Below are 23,518 nucleotides of genomic sequence, written 5' to 3'. Positions count from 1 at the left end.
CACTGTACACTCGACCGTGGTCTTCTGTCAGCGACAGTCAAACTTGACTCTCGTCATGCTTGGAAGACATTTCGACTACTTTGCCTTGGGAATACCAGCTGGACTTTATCACACAGAGCACATTCCATTATCTAATCGGCCACTACAGTTCTGCCTACACAGTGTGTCTGTAAACATTATCAGTGTCACTCGTGTTTGTGTTTTTGTTTGTTTGTTTTTTAATGTTTCCTTTTTCCCCAATTTGGTATGGCCGGTTGTGCAACTTTCCTTTCAGCGTTAATTTGCACTGTTGGACAGCGGAGGCTGTAGTCTACCATGTGTTCCCTTCAGTCCACAAAATGTTACATCAGTGTTTGGCTCTGTGGATGGTTATGTCGGTTGTTCCACCATTTCAGTCCACTACTTTGGTCCAGATTGAAAAATCTGGACCAAAGTAAAAAAAAAAAAAACAACAAAAAAAAAAAACCCAGATGGATTGTCTAAAAAGTTTGTCCAGATAGTCATGGTTCCCAGTGGGGCGTTCTTCCTTTTAACTCCACAAATGCTGGTGCTTGCGTCTGTATGAGACGCACTGGGCCGCATTGGTATTGTACGCTTTGAGCAACTGACAAAGTATAATGAGCGAGAAAGTTTGCGCAGGGCGGGGTGATGGATGGGTCAAACAGTCACAGGACTTTCACCGCAGGAAACCACTGTGTCCCATGTGAAACCAAAAGTCAACGTCAAGTTATTTTAACTGCACAATTTATAGGGGGGTGTGCGATTAGTTGACACAACGATTGAACTTTGTGACCCTTGTTCGTCGATACCAGAATTACTAGTTGGTTAAACGTATTATTAAGATACCCAGGGGAAAACAGGAGTTAAGATCAGCATGCGAGAATAAACAGCAGGTCTGATCATCAACAGCTCCGCTTCGTCCTTTCTCTGTCGCACACACAAACACATACGTACAGTATGCTCTCAGACTCAATGCGACCAGTACAACTCCGCTGCTGTTTGCGGACATTCAACGCAGGAAATATGTCGGAGTCTTTCGCACACGAGCGCTGAATGGATCTGTTCTTGCTTGGCTGAATGAGAGAGGCACTTTTGGGTGCACATGAGATCTTAACAACCAAGGATGTATGTGTGTCCTCCAGCACCACCATGAAGTTGATGTTTGTGACTTTGAGTGAATCTCCAAAATTTAAATGTGTCTAATACTTTGGTTTATGACTAAATATTAAAATGAATGACCCTCCCATATGCTTCAGCTTTACTGTCTATCATTAATTATCAAATGTTAGCATGCTACATGTAACACACCAAACATGGAGAACATGGTAGTTATTATACCTCCTAAACACCAGCAAGTTAGCATTGTCATGGTCATGTGCAATACTACTTCTAGTTGTTATATCAGATTCAATATCTTATTGATTACCAAGAGCAGTCTGTTTTTTCCCACCATTTTAGTTTATTTTAGTAACTCTTGTACTTATCGTACTTATTTATTAGGCAGTGGTTTTTGCTTTTGCTCATAGAAAACACTTCTGTCTTGTATATTTGTATATTTTGTCAGATATTTAACACTCTGTTGTTCTAAAACTGGGCCCAGTGAGTGACCCTGACCCAGGGAACCCACTGGTTGTTACTTGTTGTGAATTGTTACAATCGTGGTTACTGTACTTACTGTTATCATAATTTGAAGCATTCATTACCTTCTGGATAAATAAAGTTCTATTTGATTGAATGGAATTGTCACTGTGAGCATGTTAGCATGCTGATGTTAGCATTTAGCACAAAAAAACTGCCCATGTTCAGCGTCACAGAGCCACTAGCATGGCTGAAGGCTCTTACGTTGGTTCGCGTGCCAGCAACGAGCTTCAGTTCACTTCAAGGATAAAGGGCACAAAGATTCATGTTGTAGATCCTGTGCTCAAACAGGGACTGCTGTTTGGATCATTGCTCTTAAGGACTTAATATATAGGTAAATAGAGGTGCACGCAGTTGTGTTTATGCTACACTGGGTGTCCACATGCATGAGTGCATTCACACACACGCATGCGGTTATTTAGATTACATGCAACATTAAAATGTCCATAAAATACCTAACATTACTAAACCAAATGTGTTTTGGTTTTGTGACTGTTCAAACAACATACTGTCAGCAATTTATGAAGCATTCACCATGGTTTGTTTTAACCTGTGATGGGCACTTTATACGTTTTAACAAATATTCTAAACGATCAGTAGAAAAAGTGAGATTAATTCATAGTGAAAATAATTATCAGCAGCAGCTCTGGTTGAGATCATTGGAACAAAGATGAGAGTGAAAGGTAGAAATCAGAGAGAATAGGTGTTGCTGAAGCTGCGGTGACTCAGACGTGAATGTTGGGAGAAGTGAGATGGAGAGATGAGTGGTGGAGAGCTCAAGCAGGGTTGTAGAGGAAGAAAATAGGTGGTGGAATGGGGGTGGAAGAGAGAAGCATTGCTCTAGAGAGGGAGCTGCATAGTGAAACAAGAGGGTGAGTTTGGGTTTGACTGCTGCCTGCCTTGTCTTTTGAATGTTCCTCTTTGGTTGATAACCACAGTATACAAATGTCTGATGCTTTCATCCTGACTGTGGCGTCCCCTTTGTCACTAAATATATGTCCTTATAAAGATACAGAACCTGCTGTGAGAGCTCTCAAGGAGAGGTTAAGTGTGTCTGAGAGGGATCTGTGGATTTCTTTATCTGCATGTGCAAGCAAGTTTCCTTCTCTATGACTTGGCCTTTCTGTGTGTTTATGGCACATGTGCATATGCATGGTCACTGTGATACAAAATTGGAGGCGTGAACTCGGTTTACCCAGCTCTTTGTTGAGCTGAGGTGAGCCATGCAGCCCTCATGTGGTTACTCTGGGCCGCTCCACTTTCCCAGACTGTCAGTTGGGCCTCTGTGGTAACCACGGCCAAAACGGTGATTACATTTCATTGTTACAGTGCACATCTCGGGACACTAAAACCAAGAGGACAAGAAACAATGGCTAAACCACAATAAGGGACAGAAACATTTGTCCATGTATATTTTAGGCTTCTGGTTTAAACTTTTATCTAGTAAGTAACACATGAGGATAGTGTGAGTTAATTTTTTAAACATATACAGAGGATTTTACAGTTTTATTGAACAAAAAGTGATTTAACCAGGAGTCTGCACCATATGGAAGAGTGACAAGTTCAGCTGAGCAGCCTGCACTGGTAAAACACAGACTGAGTTGGCATTGAGGTCTGGCCCTCTGCCCGAGGGCATGATGGTGTGGATTCCTTCACTGCGTTGTGTATCAGAAGCAGGATGGAGGTGGACAGACAGGGTGAGCCTGTTGCACCGATCAACCAGCATATTGCATGGAAATATGAGTTATAAAAAGACTACAAATTACTTACTGCTTGCTTGCTTTCAGAAATACATTTGCTGACTACATTAATGTCAAAGAGCTACTACACCAAGCAGCCTATTATATTTTTAATTGATTGGGCAGACGAGGATGGAAGGATTAGAGCTCGTCTTTGGGTATTGTGGTATTGACCCATTTTTTAAACAAATGTTTGAATCCATTACCGCCACATTTGTACTGCTGTTCATTTCTAGCATTGTTTGCCTCTTTGAGGAGGTTTCACACATCACATTCTCATTATTTTTCCCAAATTATCTGCACACAATAATTACCCCTGTCGGTTTTTTTTTCTCTTCCCTCCAGTTGTAGGTCAGCACTGTATGATACATAACTTTCTGTTTGTTCCTGGGTCATGTCAAGGGTGGGAATGCAACTGTCCTTTTTCACACGGCCTGCAAGATCCTGCATTCATTTATGAGCCTTTAATAGGCTGACCTACTGTGTCGTCTTTGTGTCCCTGTCAGGTACTGGAGAGAGCGGCAAGAGCACCTTCATCAAGCAGATGAGAATAATCCATGGGTCAGGCTACACAGATGAGGACAAGAAGGGCTTCACCAAACTGGTCTACCAGAACATCTTCACCTCAATGCAGGCCATGATTCGAGCAACTGAGACCCTCAAGATCCCGTACAAGTACGAACAGAACAAGGTGTGTACTGCTGGGGTAAAAAATTGGTGTGTGATGTGTTATTATATACTCACTGGTTTCTTATATAGTTATACATGTTGTATAATTCTTAAAACGGAATCAGAATTTACAAAATGTTTGGTTTAGAACCTGATGTGAGAGTCAGTTGTGTTTGGTTACTGTCAATCAAATCTTAAAAAACACAGCCTCACAGTGTGCAGTTAGAAAGAAGGGAGGTCACCAGACCTTTGTAGTCCATTCCTAATCCCTGCCTGAGGCTACATTAACTGCTGCTAGCATGACACACTGGACTTTTTGACCTAACTGTCAATTGTCTGTTTGCATTGTGTGTAATGTAGGCTCTAGTTTTGCTGCATCAATTGTATTGCAAAAAAATACTGTTATAACATTACTTCTTTTAATTGATTGACTCAAGATTAAATGATCTTGCCTTAACTGAGCTAGAGTCGTCGAAGTAGTTTAAGGGTATGGTCAAAAATGGGCAAAATTAACATTGGTGAATATTCCTCTCCCCTTCACTTCTATTTACTGCGAGCAAAGAGGCGAATAAAACTTCGCTTCATGTGGCAAAGTATATTCGCATATTCTCATCGCATGAAGTTCGACTCCAGTGAACTTTGATCCGCAAAGTCACTAGGGTTGGGTATTGCTACTCGATACCTTTTAGGGCATCAACTGAAAGAACTCTGTGCCAAGTAGTATCGAAACATCTCCAGACAAACTATATCTGCAGTCAATCCTTTTTGCGCCGGCGGTCTAGTCCTGATTGATCAGCGGACTTCCTGCAGCCATCTTCAGAGCCACTGTCCTCCTGGGTAACAGTCGGTTTACTGCTGCCTGGTACGCACAAGCTATACAGCTACAGCACCAGCTAATGTCCAACATTGAGCCATTAAACAGTCCCAACAAACTCTGTTGCCAAACCCAACAATGAAAAGCCTTGTGATGCTAACAGTTAGCCATGTTGCTGTGCATGAACGGCCGGGTGGACCCTCACAAATTTCCTTAGTGCAAAACTCACACTCAGCAGCAGCTGCAGCTTCAATTTCTTTGGTCACCAGATTCAGCAAAACATCAGTGTCTAACATCTCCAGTGGTCAGCAAGGTTGTTTCAAGAGGATAAAGAGAGGTGTTGTGTCGATGCCATAATCCTCGGAAGCCGTTACGCAAGTGTCGTAACGCTCTTTCTCTCCATCTCTCCATCTCTATCCTCTAGTGACTGAAGCAAATAAAAGCCCAGGCTATTAATTTTTTGTATACACACCACTCCATTCACATTATGGGTATGGTATGAAGTACTCAGTTGCTATCAGCATCATTTTAAAGGTACTGTTATCATAATTTTTTTAAACGATACCTAGAAGTGACAGCATTAACCAATAGCAAATAAGTGTGTGTGGAGGAGATACTGGCAGTGAGCCAGGGACAGACATGGAACATCCAAAAATGAAAAAGTTAAAAAAACAAATAAATGTTAATAGTTAAACTATCGTAGTTGGGTAGACGTTCAGCAACATGTACAGGAATGCATATGACTTCATCCAAGCAACAGAGGCCACTCTGTCAGTGTGAATTCTCATTCATGAATGAACATTCACGTCCATTTAGTCTCATGCACATCACATTCAAATAAATCATAGATAGATAAACTGCTCTTGTAGAGTGAATCATGGCCTCTGATAACTCATCATTATCAGCAGATCTAGTTTACATACTATGTACTCTAGAGAAGGGTGGTTTGAAAGTGGGGATATGTTTGTAAACTGAAGTGTAACACTTTTGTTTTCGCTCCCATTTCTCACAGGTTTAAGTCCTCAGTTACTAAATTGACATGTTTTATTAAAAGTGTGTGTTTTTGCTTTGCTTCCTGTTTCTCCAGAATAATGCCCAGGTGGTGCGCGAGGTGGACGTGGAGAAGGTTTCATCATTCGAGCAGCCGTACATCAGTGCAATAAAGATGCTGTGGGCTGACCCTGGCATCCAGGAGGCCTATGATCGCAGGAGAGAGTACCAGCTCTCTGACTCAACCAAATAGTACGTCTGTGATCTATTAATCTAATGAATTGACTGATTATTTACTTGATGTGTAGAAGTGGAGAAACAGTATCGCTGTGTAACTCTGACCTCCAAGATATCTAAATCAATGTGATGAAATAAGTAAATAATGGTTTCCATAGTATCAACATGAGGAATAAAATCAAAGACATGACAGTTATCTACTTGTGTTGACACGCACTCAAATGTAGGAAGGGAACAGGGATCAGACAGATGGAGAGAGTCGAGGGAATGTTGGCAGGTTTATAAACAGGTGCTAATGATATCCAACCTGCATTAATCTATGTCAGACTAATGTGGCTCCTTTGACAGGTTAGGATGGGGAAGAAAACTAAAGATTATGCTTGTATGTGCGAATGTATTTGTTTATGAGCTACTGCTGGCTCAGTCTCAGAACTCATGGTCTAACAATGACCTAGCCTCTGGGGGCAACTACCACTATATCCGACCAGTGCAGCCATCGGCTATCCAGATAATAGATATCTGGGCAAAGACCTCCACTAGCGGCCATTTTGACTCATCTAATAAATGTAAAGAGCTAAAGCGTCATCAGACAATTGGCACAGGTTCCTAGATTGCATTTCGGCTAATGCGGTCTGCCTCTTTTGCTCTCCACATGGACTGTTAACCTGCAGGCAACCAAAGCCCACTCAAACGTCATTGGTCAATACTATTTGGATTATAAACTGAAACCAAAGTGCTTCCAGTACCAAAATCTTCAGACTCTGCATTCATATGCATTTATCTGTTTATAGAGATAACTGCTAGCTATATGTAAGTTTGTTTAAATGTTTTGTAATTGTGTTTTTGACAGAAAGCAGTTGTCTGTCTGTTGTTTGCATATACATGTGCATGTAGTCTCCTATTGTTGTGACTGGTGTTTGCCTCCATGTACCTCTTTGTCATATGTTCCTTCCCCTTCCACAGTTACCTTAATGATTTAGAACGAATAGCAACAGCGGGGTACGTGCCCACTCAGCAGGACGTGCTGCGGGTTCGAGTGCCCACCACCGGCATCATTGAGTACCCATTTGACCTGGAGAATATTATCTTCAGGTACTGGTGTCAAGTGCTGCCGCTGATGTCACTGGTTGGCCGGCTGCTTGACAGTTGGTCAGCCAGTTGGAAACCGTCGATGCCGCTATCTCCATCTAGCCTGTGCTGCACAGCAGGGCTCAGCACTTTAACACATCCCTGATGGTACACTCTCAAAGACCAGCCTCAAGAACAGGCCCCAACCCTCCTCGTCTCTCTAGAAGGGCAGTCATTTTTATTTTCACCCAGGCAGTGAAAGTTGGCCTTTTGAGTGTTAAATCATCGTTTTGGAGTCAAGTTAAAAGGTCCTGCTTCCCTAAACTTTCACAGTGAGCAGTGTGAGGGGGAGCCAGAGATAAAATTGAGGAATGTTTTGTCTTTGGGAGCTGCCATCAAGGATGAAGCTACATTTCTAAGAGAAAATTTGGGGGTTGAGGCACGAAACATCACCTAATCCCCTCATAACTCTTTGGAAATGGTTTTCTGTGGTTACATCTGGACTGATCCACTTGCTTTTGGTGGGGGTCTGCTGTATCTGCTGTTATGCTTCACTTTCTCTTTCCTCCCTCTCTCTCTCTGTCTTTGTTCTTCCTGTCTCTAGCTATCTAAGCGATCTGGATCGTATTGCTGAACCGTCCTATCTACCAACCCAACAGGACGTGCTTAGGGTTCGAATCCCAACCACTGGGATCATAGAATACCCTTTCGACTTGCAAAGCATCATTTTCAGGTAGAATGAGAACTACACTACTTCGACTAACCCCAGTTATGTACCCTACTAGTGTTTTGTATTAATTTTAAAAGGCCATCCTAAGTGTTAGTCAACATGTTCATGTATCACCTCCAACAATGTTTATGTCCCCATTTTTGTGTGAATATGTCCCCAATCCATTCTGTTATTTGCAGTACATTCAGTGTTCAAGTAGATTCTACAACTAGTTCTTTAGATAAATGATTAATGGTTTAACGTTGTATTCCTTGAGATTTTAGTCCTGGATTATTTGTGGACGCTTGTGGTTGCTATGGTAGCGCATGTAGTTTACTACAGCAAGCCCCCCTTGAGCAACTTCATTTTTTTGTTAATGAATGTTCCCAGTTAGCACTAACCTTGGCAAGAAATACATGCATTTCCTGTTGCTGCTTCACAATAAAAACCACATTTTTTGCCAGTGGAATGCTTTTAATGTACAAAAGTGGAGGTTAGATGTTTCATTTGCATTAGAAATAGCTTAATACAGCCGGTAAAGATTCTCAGTCATCCAGGCCATCATAATCATAAGTGCTATATCGTAGGCAACAGAACTTTTTTGAAGACGTTTCACCTCTCATTTAAGAGGCTTCTTCAGTTCTTTTTTTTTTTTTTTTTTTTTTTTAAAGATTTTTTTTGGCATTTTGCCTTTAATGGATAGGACAGACAAGTGTGAAAGGGGGAGAGAGAGAGAGGGAGTGACATGCAGCAAAGGGCCACAGGCTGGAGTCGAACCCGGGCCGCTGCGGCAACAGCCTTGTACATGGGGCGCCTGCTCTATCACTAAGCCACCGATGCCCCAAGAGGCTTCTTCAGTTCTGACGGACTAATGTGGAGTCACAGGTATTAAACTCAGTGTGGGTGTGAACCCTTACACAGTTGTTAAGGTCACATGTGAGTTGTTGGTCCACCCGGCCATCTTGTGTTTGATGGGTCCAGGTGAGAATGGGTGTTAAGTCGTCTGGGAAGGGATCCCAAGACTGCATTTTGTAAATACATCCCTACCACCCATTCTCACTTGGACCAATCAAACGTCAGTCTGTTAGAACTGAAGAAGCCTCTTTGATGAGAGGTGAAACGTCTTCAAGAAACTCAAGCAAGTCCAGTTGCCTACAATATAGCACTTAGTACAGGGTGTCTATAGGCCCTTAAAAAGTCTTAAAATGACTTCAATTCAATGTTGCAATAACAAGGCCTTAAAAGTCATTAAAGAGTCTTAATTTGACTACTACAAACATTTTATGTAATTTGATTAATCAATTTTTTTTATTTCTTTTTTTGAAAATTAGTGAAGCCTTTCTATGTAAAAGCCCACATTTCTAATGTTACAACTCTTAATATTACATAATACATATACATAATATACTCTATAATACCGTCATTTTACTTCATACCTGAACTCACCTGTTGGCAAAATGTAGATTGACTGAACTCACCCTAATAACCATATTCATACATAACACCTGTGCTGGATAACATGCGTGCATTTGTTCCTGAGAATCCGTCGTGTGTACGCAAGCAAACTGAATCCAGCGCAGGAACTAACTATAAAAACTACCAGACAGAGAGGTAACTACTAAATGTAAATACATGGAATGGCTATTGCAGAAAGTGCAGACCATAAATGGTGTCAAAGATGGGGTTCGATTTCAGGGAAACCTTAAGGATTGTAACTTCAAGCAGTTTATCAAGAAAAACTAAAAACATTCCCACATTACTCCACCATTATCAGAATTTGCTGCTTTTTTAATAATGATAATAGTCTGAGTATTTTGGCATTTTGTGTTGTTTTTTCGATCATTTCTAAACGGGTAAATTGGCAGAATAAATCATACTGAAACTAACTTCTTAGATGTAGCCCTAGCCCCTACATGCATCTGTATTATCACTTAACTGCAGTCTAATTTGGCACAATGAAAACAAGCCTAGATTGACGAGGCTCTCTATGAGTCTTTCAGTTTCTAAACATGCAAACTTCTTAAAGGCAGTGTTTTTACATAATAGTCCCTCCTAGTTTTTCTGCATAGTCCAGACACACAGCCTCCAGGACTTGGCACAGAGACAGTCTTAGGACCCGCCACCAATACGTAGAGCAGCTTCCCTTCCTCCTCCTCTTGCAAAGAGAGAGAGAGAAGATGAGGAGATAGAGTTGGACCCAGGGAACAAGAGCGATTACAGAAGAGTGCGAATCGATAGGAAGCCATCATGTCAGCCCCCTCCTACGCTTGGCAAGGCTAGAAATAACTCTGCTCGCAATGAGGTTGTGCTGAAGAGGTTCCCAGCAGCTCTGCTGCAGCTTGCCGATAGGCTCTACTCAGCTTGGCTGCGCTGCTGATGGTGAATCACTACATGCTCTCAATGACATCAATTTTGTGTTAAGAGACTGAAAATGCGAATATGAAGTGGGAATAAATGTGAGGTGTCAGGTTTTATTGGAAGAAGAGCATGATTATTGAGGTTTCTTAGTTTAGTGATTTATGAGAATGAGTCGTTATATTCCTGTAATTAAACATGGAGGATACTTGATGCAGGATGAGAAGTTCCTCAGCCTCAAACTCATGTATAGTAACAAGCACATGTGGCATTGCGCTGCCCCTGCTTGCTGCTGACAGGGCCTGAGCTGCAACAAGGAAGCCTTTCATAGACACACATCTCCATTAGGCTTGCTTCCTTCTCTTTTAATTGGCTTTTGAAGTCACAGAAAATGTCATTTCACTTGGCTTACCCAGCATAGGAGAGCTTATCGTACTAAGTAGGTCACTCATCCTTGCTAGGGGAAAAAAAGGAGGTCGTCTGATGTGAAGGAGTTTTATTTTAGGCTGGCTCTTCTGGAGGACTCCATTTATCAATGCCCTCCTTACTTCGAGCAGATTCACTGACTGAGTTCACCTTTGTGATGTGTGATCAAAGTTTCGCTGTCTAGCTTTTTAATGATACTGGCTGAAATTGTCTGGAATAGAGACTTAAACTGACTTGTCTGAAGAGTGCAGTTAGAGTTTAATTCATCGGGAGGGTTCCCACGCGCATGAAAACCTGGAGAAGTCATTGGATTTCACAGTCACATTTTCCAGGCCTGGAATAGTCATGGAACTTTGTTCATAAGGGAATAGTTACAATAATCTTACGTTGATAACCTTCCATGTGATGTAACATAACAGCAAATTAATTGTCTTTAGCTGTCGACTTAATGAAGCTTTAATTTGCATTGATTTGTGACACCACATACGTTTCGTCATTTTCTCCCTGGGTTCGTCTCTCCCTTCATGTATGCCAGATAGCGGAAATTATGTTTGAATCTGATATGTTTGAAAAACGCCGGGTAAGTGGGGCAAGTAAAAAAAATCTTTATTATGGGTCCTTGAAAAGACATTGAAAAGTTTGGAAATTTGTCCATCAAAATGTGTAGGGACACTGATTCATTGTCTGAGTTTGTATTTTCTGTAGCTGTTTAGTTAGTTTAAATGGACAGATAAAACATTTGCCCTTTCTGCCCCACTTGGATTCTTATCCAGCAGCTTTAGCTCTTCAGTCTAATTTAATTGAATCGATTTACCCTTGCTTGTTTTTTGTACTACTGTACTGTCATCCAGACAAAATGTGGACTTTATAACCAGTTTAACAATAAGTCGATCCATGTCTCCTACCCCAGAATCAAAGCTTTCTTGCATTCAAGTCCCCATGTTGTTAAAAGTTACATTTTCCCAGTTTTAATCTGTGTCCCTGCATTAATTAATCGTTTATCTCCTGTTATATGCCAAAAATCAGTCTCGAGAAAGAGAATTCTGTAAAACAGGGCAAAACAGTTTGAAATGTTTGACTCATCCTGCAGTCAGGAGCGTTTACAACAGTTCAAGATGGCTAGCCGCAACGGTCAGTTAAAACTGCACTGCACCGCTTGTTAGCTAGTGACATAAGCCACAGAGCAAAATGGAGAGAGCTAGGAAGAGACGTGTTTTTGGTTATCACTGGGCATACCTTTCATTTTCACTTCCTAAACAACGTGGCTGAGATCCTCCTCCTCCTCCCTCGTCGTCCTCCTGATCTAACGATGAGGGAGATGTGTGTGGAGCCAACAGTCCGCTCAGCAGCAGACTCAGCTATAGCTCCGTATAAGGCTGAACTCTAAAGCCCAGTTCAGACCAAAGATTTGCGACAAGACGAGTTGAAACATGCACTTACTTGCAATGCGCCATTCTGCAACGTTCTTAAAACCTGCTGGTTCACACAAATGCAACTACATGAGATGGTGTATCATCTCTATGCAACAACTCTTTGCGCTGTCGTTCTGATTTCCAGATTTTCAGGCTTATTTTGTGGCTGAATACAATTTGTAACTTCTTAAAATATGAATGAGGATAGTCATAGTGAGATACTGGCTACAGCTGCATTTGTAGTAGTGATGAAATGGCGAAAAACATAAATGAGCATCAGATGGACTGTATTCATAATCAATACGCCACAATAATATAGGGAAGCAGTGCTGAAAATGTGTGTGTGTTAGGGGGCATAAGCACATACAGCGAGCAGTAGCAGTGACCCACCGTCTAACACCGTTGCAACTGTTTCGTCTCGTCGCAAATCATTGGTTTGAACTGGGCTTATGTCTGCCCACTTTTTAGTCCTAGTGGCCAAGTCCCTCTTGTAATTGAACATCGCTCACATATTCCGTTTCACTGGGAAATGCATCACAGTACTGGCGTTAAAGACACTAGAACCTGTTTCATGGGGACTTTCAGTGTTTCTTCCTTGATTTCTAAATTCTTTAACACATCCTCATCTCTTTCCCGTCGACCACTCCCCTTGTCTTCCTTTGACCTCTATCTGTCGCTTCTCTCATACCTCTCGCATTTAGCACCTTTTTGGTGGCGCTTCAAAACCAGAAAATATTTTGTACTACTCTCCATCCCCTAAACGGACTCTCCTGCATCTACTTCTCAGAGAAAGGAGAGCAGGGTGGGATTGTTTGTACACACACATACACTTCCTTGTAGTTATTTTTGGTCCACCGTAGAGAAGCTCTGTCCTCTCTGTGATTCACGCTGCAGATGCTCTGTTCACGTTTCTTCAGTTTGTATTCTCAGTGCAGAAGAGGTGTTTGGCTTGAACTGTGCTAGACTCAGAAGATATTGTTCGAGTAGTCAAGTAGTAACAGTAGTGACTCCAAACTGGCCTTGAAATATATTGATTGGCCACAACTGGATACAAAGCTTTAGGAGACATTTTACAAGATGAACGCCTCTTTGCACTGACATTTTCCTCTTAAAAAAAATCATATTCCCATTTTAAGTGACACAGATCTTTTGGGTGATGGCTTCAGGCTTTAACAAAAGATACTCTGAGATGGTATTTGACATGCATGCTTACTTATGTGCCGCTGATTCTAAGGTTAAACAGCTAAACACTTAAGATCTAAAGACTCTGGGTGATAGATGTAGCACTAATTGTCATTTCTCCTCTTTTATGTGAATTTTTCTGCCCCCTGTGTGGCGGCCATCCATCTCATCCCATCGTGCTCCAATCAGGATGGTGGATGTGGGCGGTCAGAGGTCAGAGAGGAGGAAGTGGATCCACTGCTTTGAGAACGTCACCTCCATCATGTTCCTGGTGGCGCTCAGCGAGTACGACCAGGTCCTTGTGGAGTCCGACAACGAGGTGAGACGACACAGAAAGAGTTTTGATTTCTGTGCAGTTTAGTTGACACTCAGCATTTTATCCCTTAATAATTATAATAAATGCTGAATTTGAACATGCCATCACAAGACATTTGCAAGGTTTCACTCTTTTAATTCAGCTCCTTGAACAGCCTGTTGAATCTCCTTCAGCTGAACTGGAATATTCAAACTTAAAGTGCAGACATTCAACCTAATTTCCAGCAGCAGGCGACAGCTGTTTCCAGTGGGAAAAGCTCAGATGTACTGTACACTAAAGCTACCTGCTCAGCAAACAGCTGACAAAGTTGGCGACCAGCTGGTGAACACAGTGGAGAGACGTAGCAGCTAAGGAGCCAGGGGCCATATTCACAAGGCTTCATAGTACAAAGAGTTGCTGGTAGTGACGAAATTCTAAGAACATTCCTAGAATTGTGCTTTCTAAGAATTTCCCCTCCCAGTTAAGACTAGGTCCTGGTAAAGATCAAAGTTATTCATAAAACATCTGCCCTGAAGACAGCTCCTGAGGTGAACGTTACGTAAGCAGAGGAGAAAATGGTGAAAAGAGAAAGAGATAAAGCTGAATGACAGTGAGTTAATGAAACGCTACAGATTAGATCGTGCAGGGATGATGTTTGCGGTTGATCTCATTAGAGATTTGCTCACATCTCCCGCCCAGCACAGTATCGCCAGAAATGAAAATGATCACAACACTGAGATATTTGACAACTGGATGACTTGAGTCTGCCTCAACCTTCGTCATCAGTGATCACACTAACAATTAGAGCCCTTTCACAGCCTCATGTTGTGATGCAGTTCATTTTATTCACGCTGGATGTCCACACCTTGCAGGCTCACAAATGGGCAACCAATCACATCTTTTAAAAGAATGCATCATACCGAGCAGTAGTGTCAACCACACGTCCTCACTAGGGTAAAAATTGCTCTGACAGTTTTCCTAGATCACTCCTAAGCTCAGACTCCTTGCTAAAAAAGATGTAGGCTAAGTTAGAGTGTTACCACAATAGTTATTTTTAAATGAAACGAACTCAGTCCTCTTAAAATGGACCAACATTTTTGTGTTCACATTGTCAGTTCATTTGTAAGAGGACTCAGTTCTGGTCAACTTAAGCTCTGATGGGACCTCAGTCCTCTTTCTGTTCACACCTCAAAGTTCAGATGAACTTAAAACTGGAGGAAAACGTTAGTGTTTCTGTGCTGTAGACTGAATTAATCATGAAAATTAGGGCGGGAACCGGAACAGAACTCGATCCATGATGGTGGAAATGAGATATGAGAGTATTCTCTAAATGTTTGTGAATCCACCCTCAGATATTTCTCTCAGGAGTTGGTGGCGACCAAAACAAAGTTAAAAGCAGAGTGAATATTGGACTTACACGAAACACGACTCCAGTGAATGCTCATGTTGGTCTCTGTCAGCTGGATGTAGAAATAAGCAACTGTTTGCTAACACAGTCACCATATCAACTTTCTAAGGTCATAACTCGTCACTGTTGTGTTCACAACTTGTTGCGTTTCCCGCAAAACATTATGCTACATTATAGCATAACATTTAATTTAAATTTAATTGAATTGTGTTGTTAAAATGCAGTTTTCTGATTTTTGTATTCAGCTCAACGACCATATGTCACATCCATACAGAAAATGTTTCTGGATTGAAGAAACTAGATGTGTCAGAGGGGTTTGTTGAGTTTATTGAGGGCACACCAGCATGTATACACACATAGATTGCACACACACACACGGTCATGATTATTGATGCGTCTCTCTACAAAGACGACTTCTGTCTCTTTACATATATTGACTTTATCTACATGGTCGGCCCCGTCCCCTCTGACTGTTCAGATAGAATTAGCACTAATAAAGTTAATGTGATCAGCTCCTGCACGCCCTCTGCTCCTCTCCTGACAACAGACCCTTTCTCTGACCTGGTCACATGATGACCGGGTTTCATAATCCAGACCCAGCTGCCAGCTTGACTCTATATCTGCTGTACATCCCTACAGCTTCATGATCAACAGAGTCGATGTTTGTCTGCACTGACAACAGTTTGTTAATGCGCGCGCACGCACGCACACACACACACACACACACACACACACACACACACACACACAGTACTTTATCTTCACTGGGTCTGCTCAGACGTGGGACCTTAGTGAACACACGAGGATGGGAATATCTTTTTATTTTCTGCAGGTTCCTGTGTATTTGCTGGTAATGTGTCACATGGTCACAGGTGGTAGGCCCCACTGGAACATTTTGCTGCTCTCACCGAGCTCTGTTTCTGAATGGTTGACAGCTGAGCCAAGGCCGGGCAGCAGTTAGGCATCACAGACTTCAGAGATTATCCCGGCGTGTTGACAGACTGGAGACCAAGACTTTGACCCTTCAGACCAGTCGGAGCCTGACAGGATTGTTTTCAAACGTCTTTAATTTCATCGGGTCATATCTGTCTGGGATCATATTATGACTTGCTTAGACTAAACTGTGGGAGTGATGCTGGCGAGGAGTAAAGATCAGAAAGAGGAAGAGGAGTCATGTTTGACAGCAGCTCTCAGCTTTTAGCAGTTTACACGAGGTTTCCAACTTCACTCTTTATGTTTGCTGGACAGTTTTCTTTGGAGGGAGAAATTTTATGTTTGAAACGTGCCTGGATCACTTAACAGGGAGTCTTATTCAACTTTTTTGGGTTGTTTAGACAGTCCTCTGACTGTTTTTCATTCGTTACTATAATACCCTGTATCCACTTTAAGTGTTGCCTTCCAACTGATGCCATCCTGCTACGGGCCATCCCTGTTAGTGAGCTGAAGTTTTGTGTCAGAAAAAGCAGTTTGTCTGAAAAATATACAAACATAAAATATCCAAATACAACCTATCAACATCTTCTGTTTGTGCATTTACGGAGGGTTTCACAAAACAATGAGCAACAATCTTAGCAATCATATAAAATGTGAAAGTAACGTGATTGCAGGTTTAAGTAAAACAGTTTTGTTTCTTCATGTATTTGTTTTTGAGGAGAAATTAAATATTAGTTTAAGTTTGCTGCAATTTTATTATTGCTAATTTCTTGTTTCTTTCCTAAATAGACTCTCTTACTTTCATTTTCTTAAGTCCTTTATTATGCCACAAGTCCAGAGTCCCCCTGTCCTTCCACCAAAAACAGAAGTGTTTATTAAACTGGAAATCTCTGGTTTTTGCCGGTCATTGTTGTTTAGCCCTGTTCAGCTCAGTCTTCTAAGTGTCTTTAAATATAATACTTATATTAACAACAATACATTTTATTTATAGGACACTTTTCAAGGTACTCAGACGCTTTACATTGGTTAAAAACGTATCACAAAATAGACAATAAAATACACACAACATCATTCACACCGGGAGAGTCATCGGGAGAGTCTTGAATGTGTTTGGGAAGAATGTTCCAGACAGAGGAAGCAGCTATGGAGAAGGCTCTGTTCCCCCAGGTTGGGCTTGGTTCTGAGTGGTGGAGTCAGGAGGTTGGCATCAGAGGGGTGTGGTGGTGGAGCAAGTCAGTGAGGTAGGAAGGGGCCAGGTTATGGAGGGCTTTGTAAGTGAGGAGAGGGACTTTGAGTTGGATGCGTTGTGGGACAGGGAGCCAGCGGAGGCTCTAGAGTACAGGGCTGTTGTGATAGCTGGATTGGGAATGGGCGAGCAGACGAGCAGCAGAGTTCTGGATTTATTGGAGTTTATTTTGGAGTTTGGATGGTGCACCATAAAAAAAAAGCTGTTACAGTAGTCAAGTCTGGATGTGATGAAGGCATGAGTTTCAGCAGCAGTGGGGGAAAGTGATGGGCGGAGATGAGCTACATTCTTTAGGTGGAAGAAGGAAGTACTGGTGATGTGATTTACATGTTTATATCAATATATGTTTAAATGGCAAAAAAAATACACAGGTCACGCCCCCTCTGACTGAAGCAGCTGCTAAAACTAGGAAAAAGGGGCTGAACTTTCTCACATTCACAGACTCACCACCAGTAATGTTGTACAGCAGATCTCAATCTCAATGAGACTTCCTGGTTAAATAAAGGTTAAAAAAAAAAAAAAAGTAACTGGTGGGCACTTTAGTTTAAAGCACTGCTTTGGCAGCGTTTCAGACACACAAAGGTCTGTTCAGTGTCCAGGTGCTAGCTGAATGTTAACCCAAAGACTGTTTTTGGGATAATCCTCAAAATAAAAAGTATATGCATCGGTGCACAGGCCAGAAATGATAAAACGAGGACTCTTAACTTTTTCACCACTGTCCTGAAAATACAATTTAAACCATCCTGAAGTAAATGCTCACAATTATAACTGTGAACTGTTTATCTACATTAAAATTATTTCTGTGACAACAAAACATGATGGAAATGATTAGATTATAAATAAGCTCACATTTTATATGAATATTTCTTACATTTACATAAACATTGTCACCATTTTCTTTTCTTTTTTTGAATTTGTAAACACTGTGGGTGTGTTTGCACGTGTGCGCACGTGAGAGGCCACCAGTCTGCATGCTCCAATGAGAGAGAGACAGAGATACAGAGAATGTGTGGTTGCAGTTTGTCCCCATTTTTGTCTCTTCTACGGTACGTCGTGCCAGTTAGGCTGCCGGTGACACCAGAAAGCGTAAAATCCCACCACCGCTTTGGGACGCCATTGTAACTGCCTGACAGCTGCGACAGGTTCGCTGCTTTCAGATGTCACTGCTGCGGTTCATCTTATCGCTGTGTGCACGTCAGTGTATGGCAGAGTGCATGTGCTCTCTTGAATCATGTATGCTCTCACAATTCTACACTGACAGCGCTGTCAGAGATTAATGTTACGGTTTAATCGCAGTTGTATTTTTTTTTATAGGCAAAGTCTACCTTCCATCCCACACTGTCCCAAAATATATATTTTTCCATCCCTGAGACAGCAGGACACCCTGGAGTTAGAGCCTTGAATAAAAGCTGTTTATTTATTGAGTGAGAATCAAGCGCAAAAGACTTTAAAAGACTAACTCTGTGTTTATTTCCCTCCTCTGTCTCTTTCTCTCCCTGTCTTCGCTGGCCCGTGTTAGAATCGTATGGAGGAGAGTAAAGCTCTGTTCAGGACCATCATCACATATCCATGGTTCCAAAACTCCTCCGTCATCCTCTTCCTCAACAAGAAGGACCTGCTGGAGGAGAAGATCATGTATTCTCACCTGGTCGACTACTTCCCAGAGTTTGATGGTGATTTGATTTTTTTAGTTTTTCTTTTTAAATACACATCTTAACCACAACATACATTTTACATAGTCTGTCTACCCCTGAATGGTTGTATATCGTATGACTGTGCTGCTAGCTGAGCCTTAGCAGTGAATTCAATTCCAGAATTCATTTAATGAATTATCCGTACGGGTGAGAGGCTGAGCCATAGGTCAGGCTCTGTCAGTGATGCTGTGTCTGTTTCTTTCTGTCTTCTTTTAGCCAGTAACGGACTGTTTTTAAAGGCCATTTACCTGTTTGAACACCAAACTGGCAGCTTACTAGTGTAACACATTTTTTTTGTCACTTGTGCTCTATAACTTCACCCAGGCTGGAAAGTTGTCCCCTATATTTTTGATTGTATAGTGACACCTTATGGTGATAATGCTCCGCTACACTGCAAACTGATACTTGACTGAACATAACAGTTAAAAGTCACAGAGTAGGAACATGTAATTTTTTTCTCCTCATCTTTTTTTTCTATTAATTGATAAAGGATGCTCATATTTTAAAACGGCACAAAAGAACAACAAAGGTCAAAAGGAAACATGTTTTTTTTCTGTCTAAGTTACCAATGGAGGCAACAATTTTTGAAACTGGTCCAGTATTGAGAGTGTCGCTGCAGTGAAACAGGCTGGGACAATTGCGCACTGTCAATTTACGCCCACTAAAAGTGCTTGCTTTGCCACTGGCAGGCTCAGATTGTTCTTAGAATTGTTTGACAACATTATGAAATGGACCATACAGAGAAATGAAACACTTTTCCTCACCTTTCACTGGTCTCTTTGTTATTGTGACCAAGTCTCGTTCTGAACTCTCGCGACAGGTGACCTGTTGTAGTCTAAAAACAACAGTGACAACATTAGTGAACGTTAAAGAGAGGAGTGCTGAGAAGTGTTTGTTGAGTTGAAGAACAGAAAGCATAGCCTAATGTTACCTAAGAGATTCATTAGAGTTCATTATCTACCAACCACTCACTAGATAGCCACTGTTTTTTTGGCTGGAGAGTGAAGCAAATCTAGCAGCCACTTGCATGTTGGCTGGTGGCTGCTGCTAATTTCAAAGCCTGCATCTCTAAATATTTAGCTGATTTTGACAATGTGGAAAAGTCCACAAGATTTTAGAAAGAGACTTATTTTTGTGAGACTTGGGGTGCTTTCACACCTGGCCTGTTTGGTTTGGTTCAGGGAGACTCAAGTTACTTTGCCCCCTAAGTGTGGTCCTTTTGGGCAGGTGCGAACACAGCAATCACACTTGGGTGTGCACCAAAACAGAAGGTCTTGGTCCGGTTACAAACGAACTCTGGTGCAGTTCGTTTGTGGTGAACGTGTTCTGACCTCGATCCGAACTAAGTGCGGTCTAATTACACATTGTTTGGGTTAAACATGAGCATGTTACAGTCCTGGAGGATTATTAATGTGCACTTCCTCCTGTACTGCCTTAATATGCACATTCAGCACATCCAATGCATCAAAACATTGTTTTCTAGTTGGAGCCGCGCCTCGTTTTCAAACTGTATGATTTGACTAAAATGAACAATGACAGCAATATAGTCCACGATGAGCAGCGCTAAAATCAACCTGCGTAGTTGTCCCTCCATTGTGACATTAGAAAGTGTCACATTTATCTTGCAAGTGTACTCTTCTTCAGTGGTTTGGTTTACTTCCTGGATTTTTCCCACATGGAAATTCTGACCAATCAAGAGCAGCTTTCTTGATCAAGGCATTTTATCTGGTCCACTTGTAAATGCTGCCGTGAGAACACGAACCAACTCTAGGCAATTATACAATTTTGTGACAAAATTAGTCCCTGATTCAGACCGAAGCAAGACAACTCTAGGTCTGAAAGCACCCTTAGTTACATACATTGACAATCTGGATTAAGCAACAGGTAGGACATTGCCATAATGTGGTCAAAGACACTGATAATAACAATCTGAGCCTGCAAGCACTGTTAGTGGACGTAAACTGACAATGCACAGTTGCCTGAAGAGATTACATTGCAGCCTGTTTTGCAGTCTCTCTCTATACTGGACCTATTTCAAAAATCCTTGTCTCCATCAGTCACTTACACACAAAAATGTGGTGAGTCCATGTTGAAAAATACCGAAGTTCCTTTTTAAATCATGCTAGTATGATGCCTAATAGATGGTCTGTTCATCTTCCAGGGCCCCAGCGGGACGCCCAAGCGGGCCGCGAGTTCATCTTGAAGATGTTTGTGGACTTGAACCCAGACAGTGACAAGATCATCTACTCCCATTTCACATGCGCCACCGACACGGAGAACATCCGTTTCGTCTTTGCCGCCGTCAAAGACACCATCCTGCAGCTCAACCTCAAAGAATACAACCTGGTGTGAGAAGAGAAATGGAAACAGAGAGAAAGAGGGAGCGAGAGAGAGACCTGCAGCCCCCCCTACACACTCACACACACATACAAACACACCCACACATACATACACACAATGCAGAGTCCACTTCTAGAAACACACACGTGCATGAAACACGCTGCTGCTCGATGAGTTTAGCATTGCTTCATACTTTACCAGACCAACACTATCCACGTCCTGTCCCCCCTCTCCACTCAGCTCTTTGGTTGTTTTAAAACAATGGTTATCTGTTTCGTGGCTCTAATAATCGCTCCTCGTGTACACACACAAATATAACACTCCCTCCATTCGTCCCCCTCTCTTGGGTTTTACGGTCTGCTCTGAGGCTCCTCTCGGCCCCTCGGCGCGGCTCACATTTTTTAACTTTCTTTACACTACATTATCACCAGTGCTTGTGTGTTGGAGGTGGGTAGAGGGCCTTCTCTGGGTAGACTAAGCTTTGATGGACAAAGGGCTCTCTCCCCTTCTTCTTATTTAACCCATGCATGCTACACACTACAGCACGAGGGCACACGGCCAGGCTGCAGACCCTGGACTCTGCTCCTCTGCAAAGGGTAACTAATTATGATGATAGGAATATATTATCAGGCAGTGCTGGGGTGCAGTGAGGTACTTGGTTCCCCCTGGGTCTTGAATTGTGTATTTGATTTTTTTTTTTTTGTCAACCCGGCCCCAAATCAGAGCACAGAGGCTCTGTTGAATGTAAATAAAGTTTTCATGCTGCTCACACAGAGTGAGGGCTACACAGAGACGACTCTCTGCAGACTTTAAATATTCTCAGCTATGTTAACTTCTTGGTTTTATTCTTATTACTGCTATTGTCCTACAATTAAAATTGAAGATGACTACTTAAAGGAACACTCCTTTTACACTGCCCCTCATTTTAAAGTGTTAACATACGTTACGAAACAGAATTAAGAGACAACACTAGCGGTATTTACATACTGTATATCAGCTCCCCGTTGCCAAATTAAAACCACCTACGTTTGTTTCTGTAAATATAATTATGTTGCCAGTATCCTGCTCATCCCTTAAGTGGTTCAGATACTAACAAAACATGTTTGGAAATTGCCAAAATTAAGTGCTTAATTAATTAAGTGGATCATTCAGATGTTGATGGCATAATGACTCACTTTGTGTGGCATTTTTTTATGTCGACTATCGTCTAAATCACACATGTATTATTCGTACTGTGATTTATTTGTTCCCTTCGATGGTGAGAATAATCTTCCTGTGCAGACATGATGATACCAGGTTAGTACGGTGCAATAGTCAGTTGTAGATGAAACAGATGAACAGTTTTTGCGCTGCCAGTTAGCTTAACAAGTCACAAGTTGGTCTCGATCACCCATATGGCTTCTCTCCGTAATCAACTCTTGTTTTGCCATATTACTCGGCTGACATTTGATAAACTCTAACGGATAGCGAGAGTTAAGAGTTCTTTTTTTTGTATGTCTAATTTATCAATCAGATCTATGTGTTGTCGATACAGTAAATGAGACTTCCTCCCTAGTTTCAGCTCACAGTTTTTCCAACCGAGGAGACGGGAGGAGATTTTATACTGCTGTAAAATATCAAAACTATTTTATGGACAAGTGTTCTATCTTTCTAATGATACTTCATATATTTAGTTGTTGCAGTTCTGTTTTGAAACGCTTGACAATGGGAAAAAAAAACACTGTTTCCATGTCGGGTTTGTGCTTTATGCAAATAGGAAAATGAAAACAGACAAAAAACTTAGTGGTTGAATATTTACTGTTCAAGGATGCTTGCTTTTTTTTTTTTTTTTTTTTTGTAATTTTTGAGGATATGTGTTGGCTATTGGTACCAATCCCATATCATGTCTCTTGCCTGATAGTTGTTTAAATATTCCATTAAGCTGAACGTTGATAGATGGCTATTTTTGTCTTCACAATGTAATTCAGGTAAGTTTTCATAACTTTTTCATCACAAGGGCTACTACTAGCAGCTTTGGTAGAAATGAAAGGACTCTATGGACAGCATAGAGCAAAAGGTGCAATTAATTAACGAGTGTGGAGGGGGAGGGGAGGGGGGTATGAATCAGGAGTGTGTTGACATCGTGTTGAGGGTGATGGCCGCAGGTTCAGTGAGGGAGGAATGCAGCAGTCCACAGATGCCTACACGACATTCCCGAGGGAAGTCTGGTGGCTGTTTGGCTCTTTGTTCATTATCTTTTTGCCTTTTGGAGGAGGAGAATGGCTAACGTCAAAAGAAGTTCCCGAGGTGCAATAGCACATATTTAGTGTCCTGGCTGTCGCTAATCTAACCATCCTCTTACTCTTATGGATTATTTGCTGATC

At 41.7% G+C, this 23,518-nt stretch overlaps 1 protein-coding gene across 2 annotated transcripts in view; it reads left to right on the top strand.

Moving 5' to 3' along the window:
* The window catches only part of LOC117253564 (guanine nucleotide-binding protein G(q) subunit alpha), a 47,379-nt gene extending 25,221 nt beyond the window's left edge, over positions 1–22,158 (top strand). The window contains exons 2-7 of one of the 2 annotated variants that reach the window (XM_033621091.2): positions 3,884–4,068; positions 5,948–6,102; positions 7,760–7,888; positions 13,429–13,558; positions 18,641–18,794; positions 20,977–22,158. In XM_033621091.2, coding sequence (XP_033476982.1) covers positions 3,884–4,068; positions 5,948–6,102; positions 7,760–7,888; positions 13,429–13,558; positions 18,641–18,794; positions 20,977–21,167 — 944 coding nt within the window. In that variant the 3' untranslated portion in view covers positions 21,168–22,158. Of the gene's footprint in view, positions 1–3,883; positions 4,069–5,947; positions 6,103–7,050; positions 7,180–7,759; positions 7,889–13,428; positions 13,559–18,640; positions 18,795–20,976 lie in introns of both variants that reach the window. The other variant, XM_033621093.2, reaches the window with a different exon arrangement.
* Positions 22,159–23,518: the final 1,360 nt, after the last annotated feature.

This window comes from Epinephelus lanceolatus, chromosome 6, assembly GCF_041903045.1.
Source record: "Epinephelus lanceolatus isolate andai-2023 chromosome 6, ASM4190304v1, whole genome shotgun sequence".
In the NCBI taxonomy this organism is placed as follows: Eukaryota; Metazoa; Chordata; class Actinopteri; order Perciformes; family Serranidae; genus Epinephelus; species Epinephelus lanceolatus.
The sequence above is the reverse complement of the archived record's forward strand: the minus strand, read 5'-3'. Positions and strand labels throughout refer to the sequence as shown.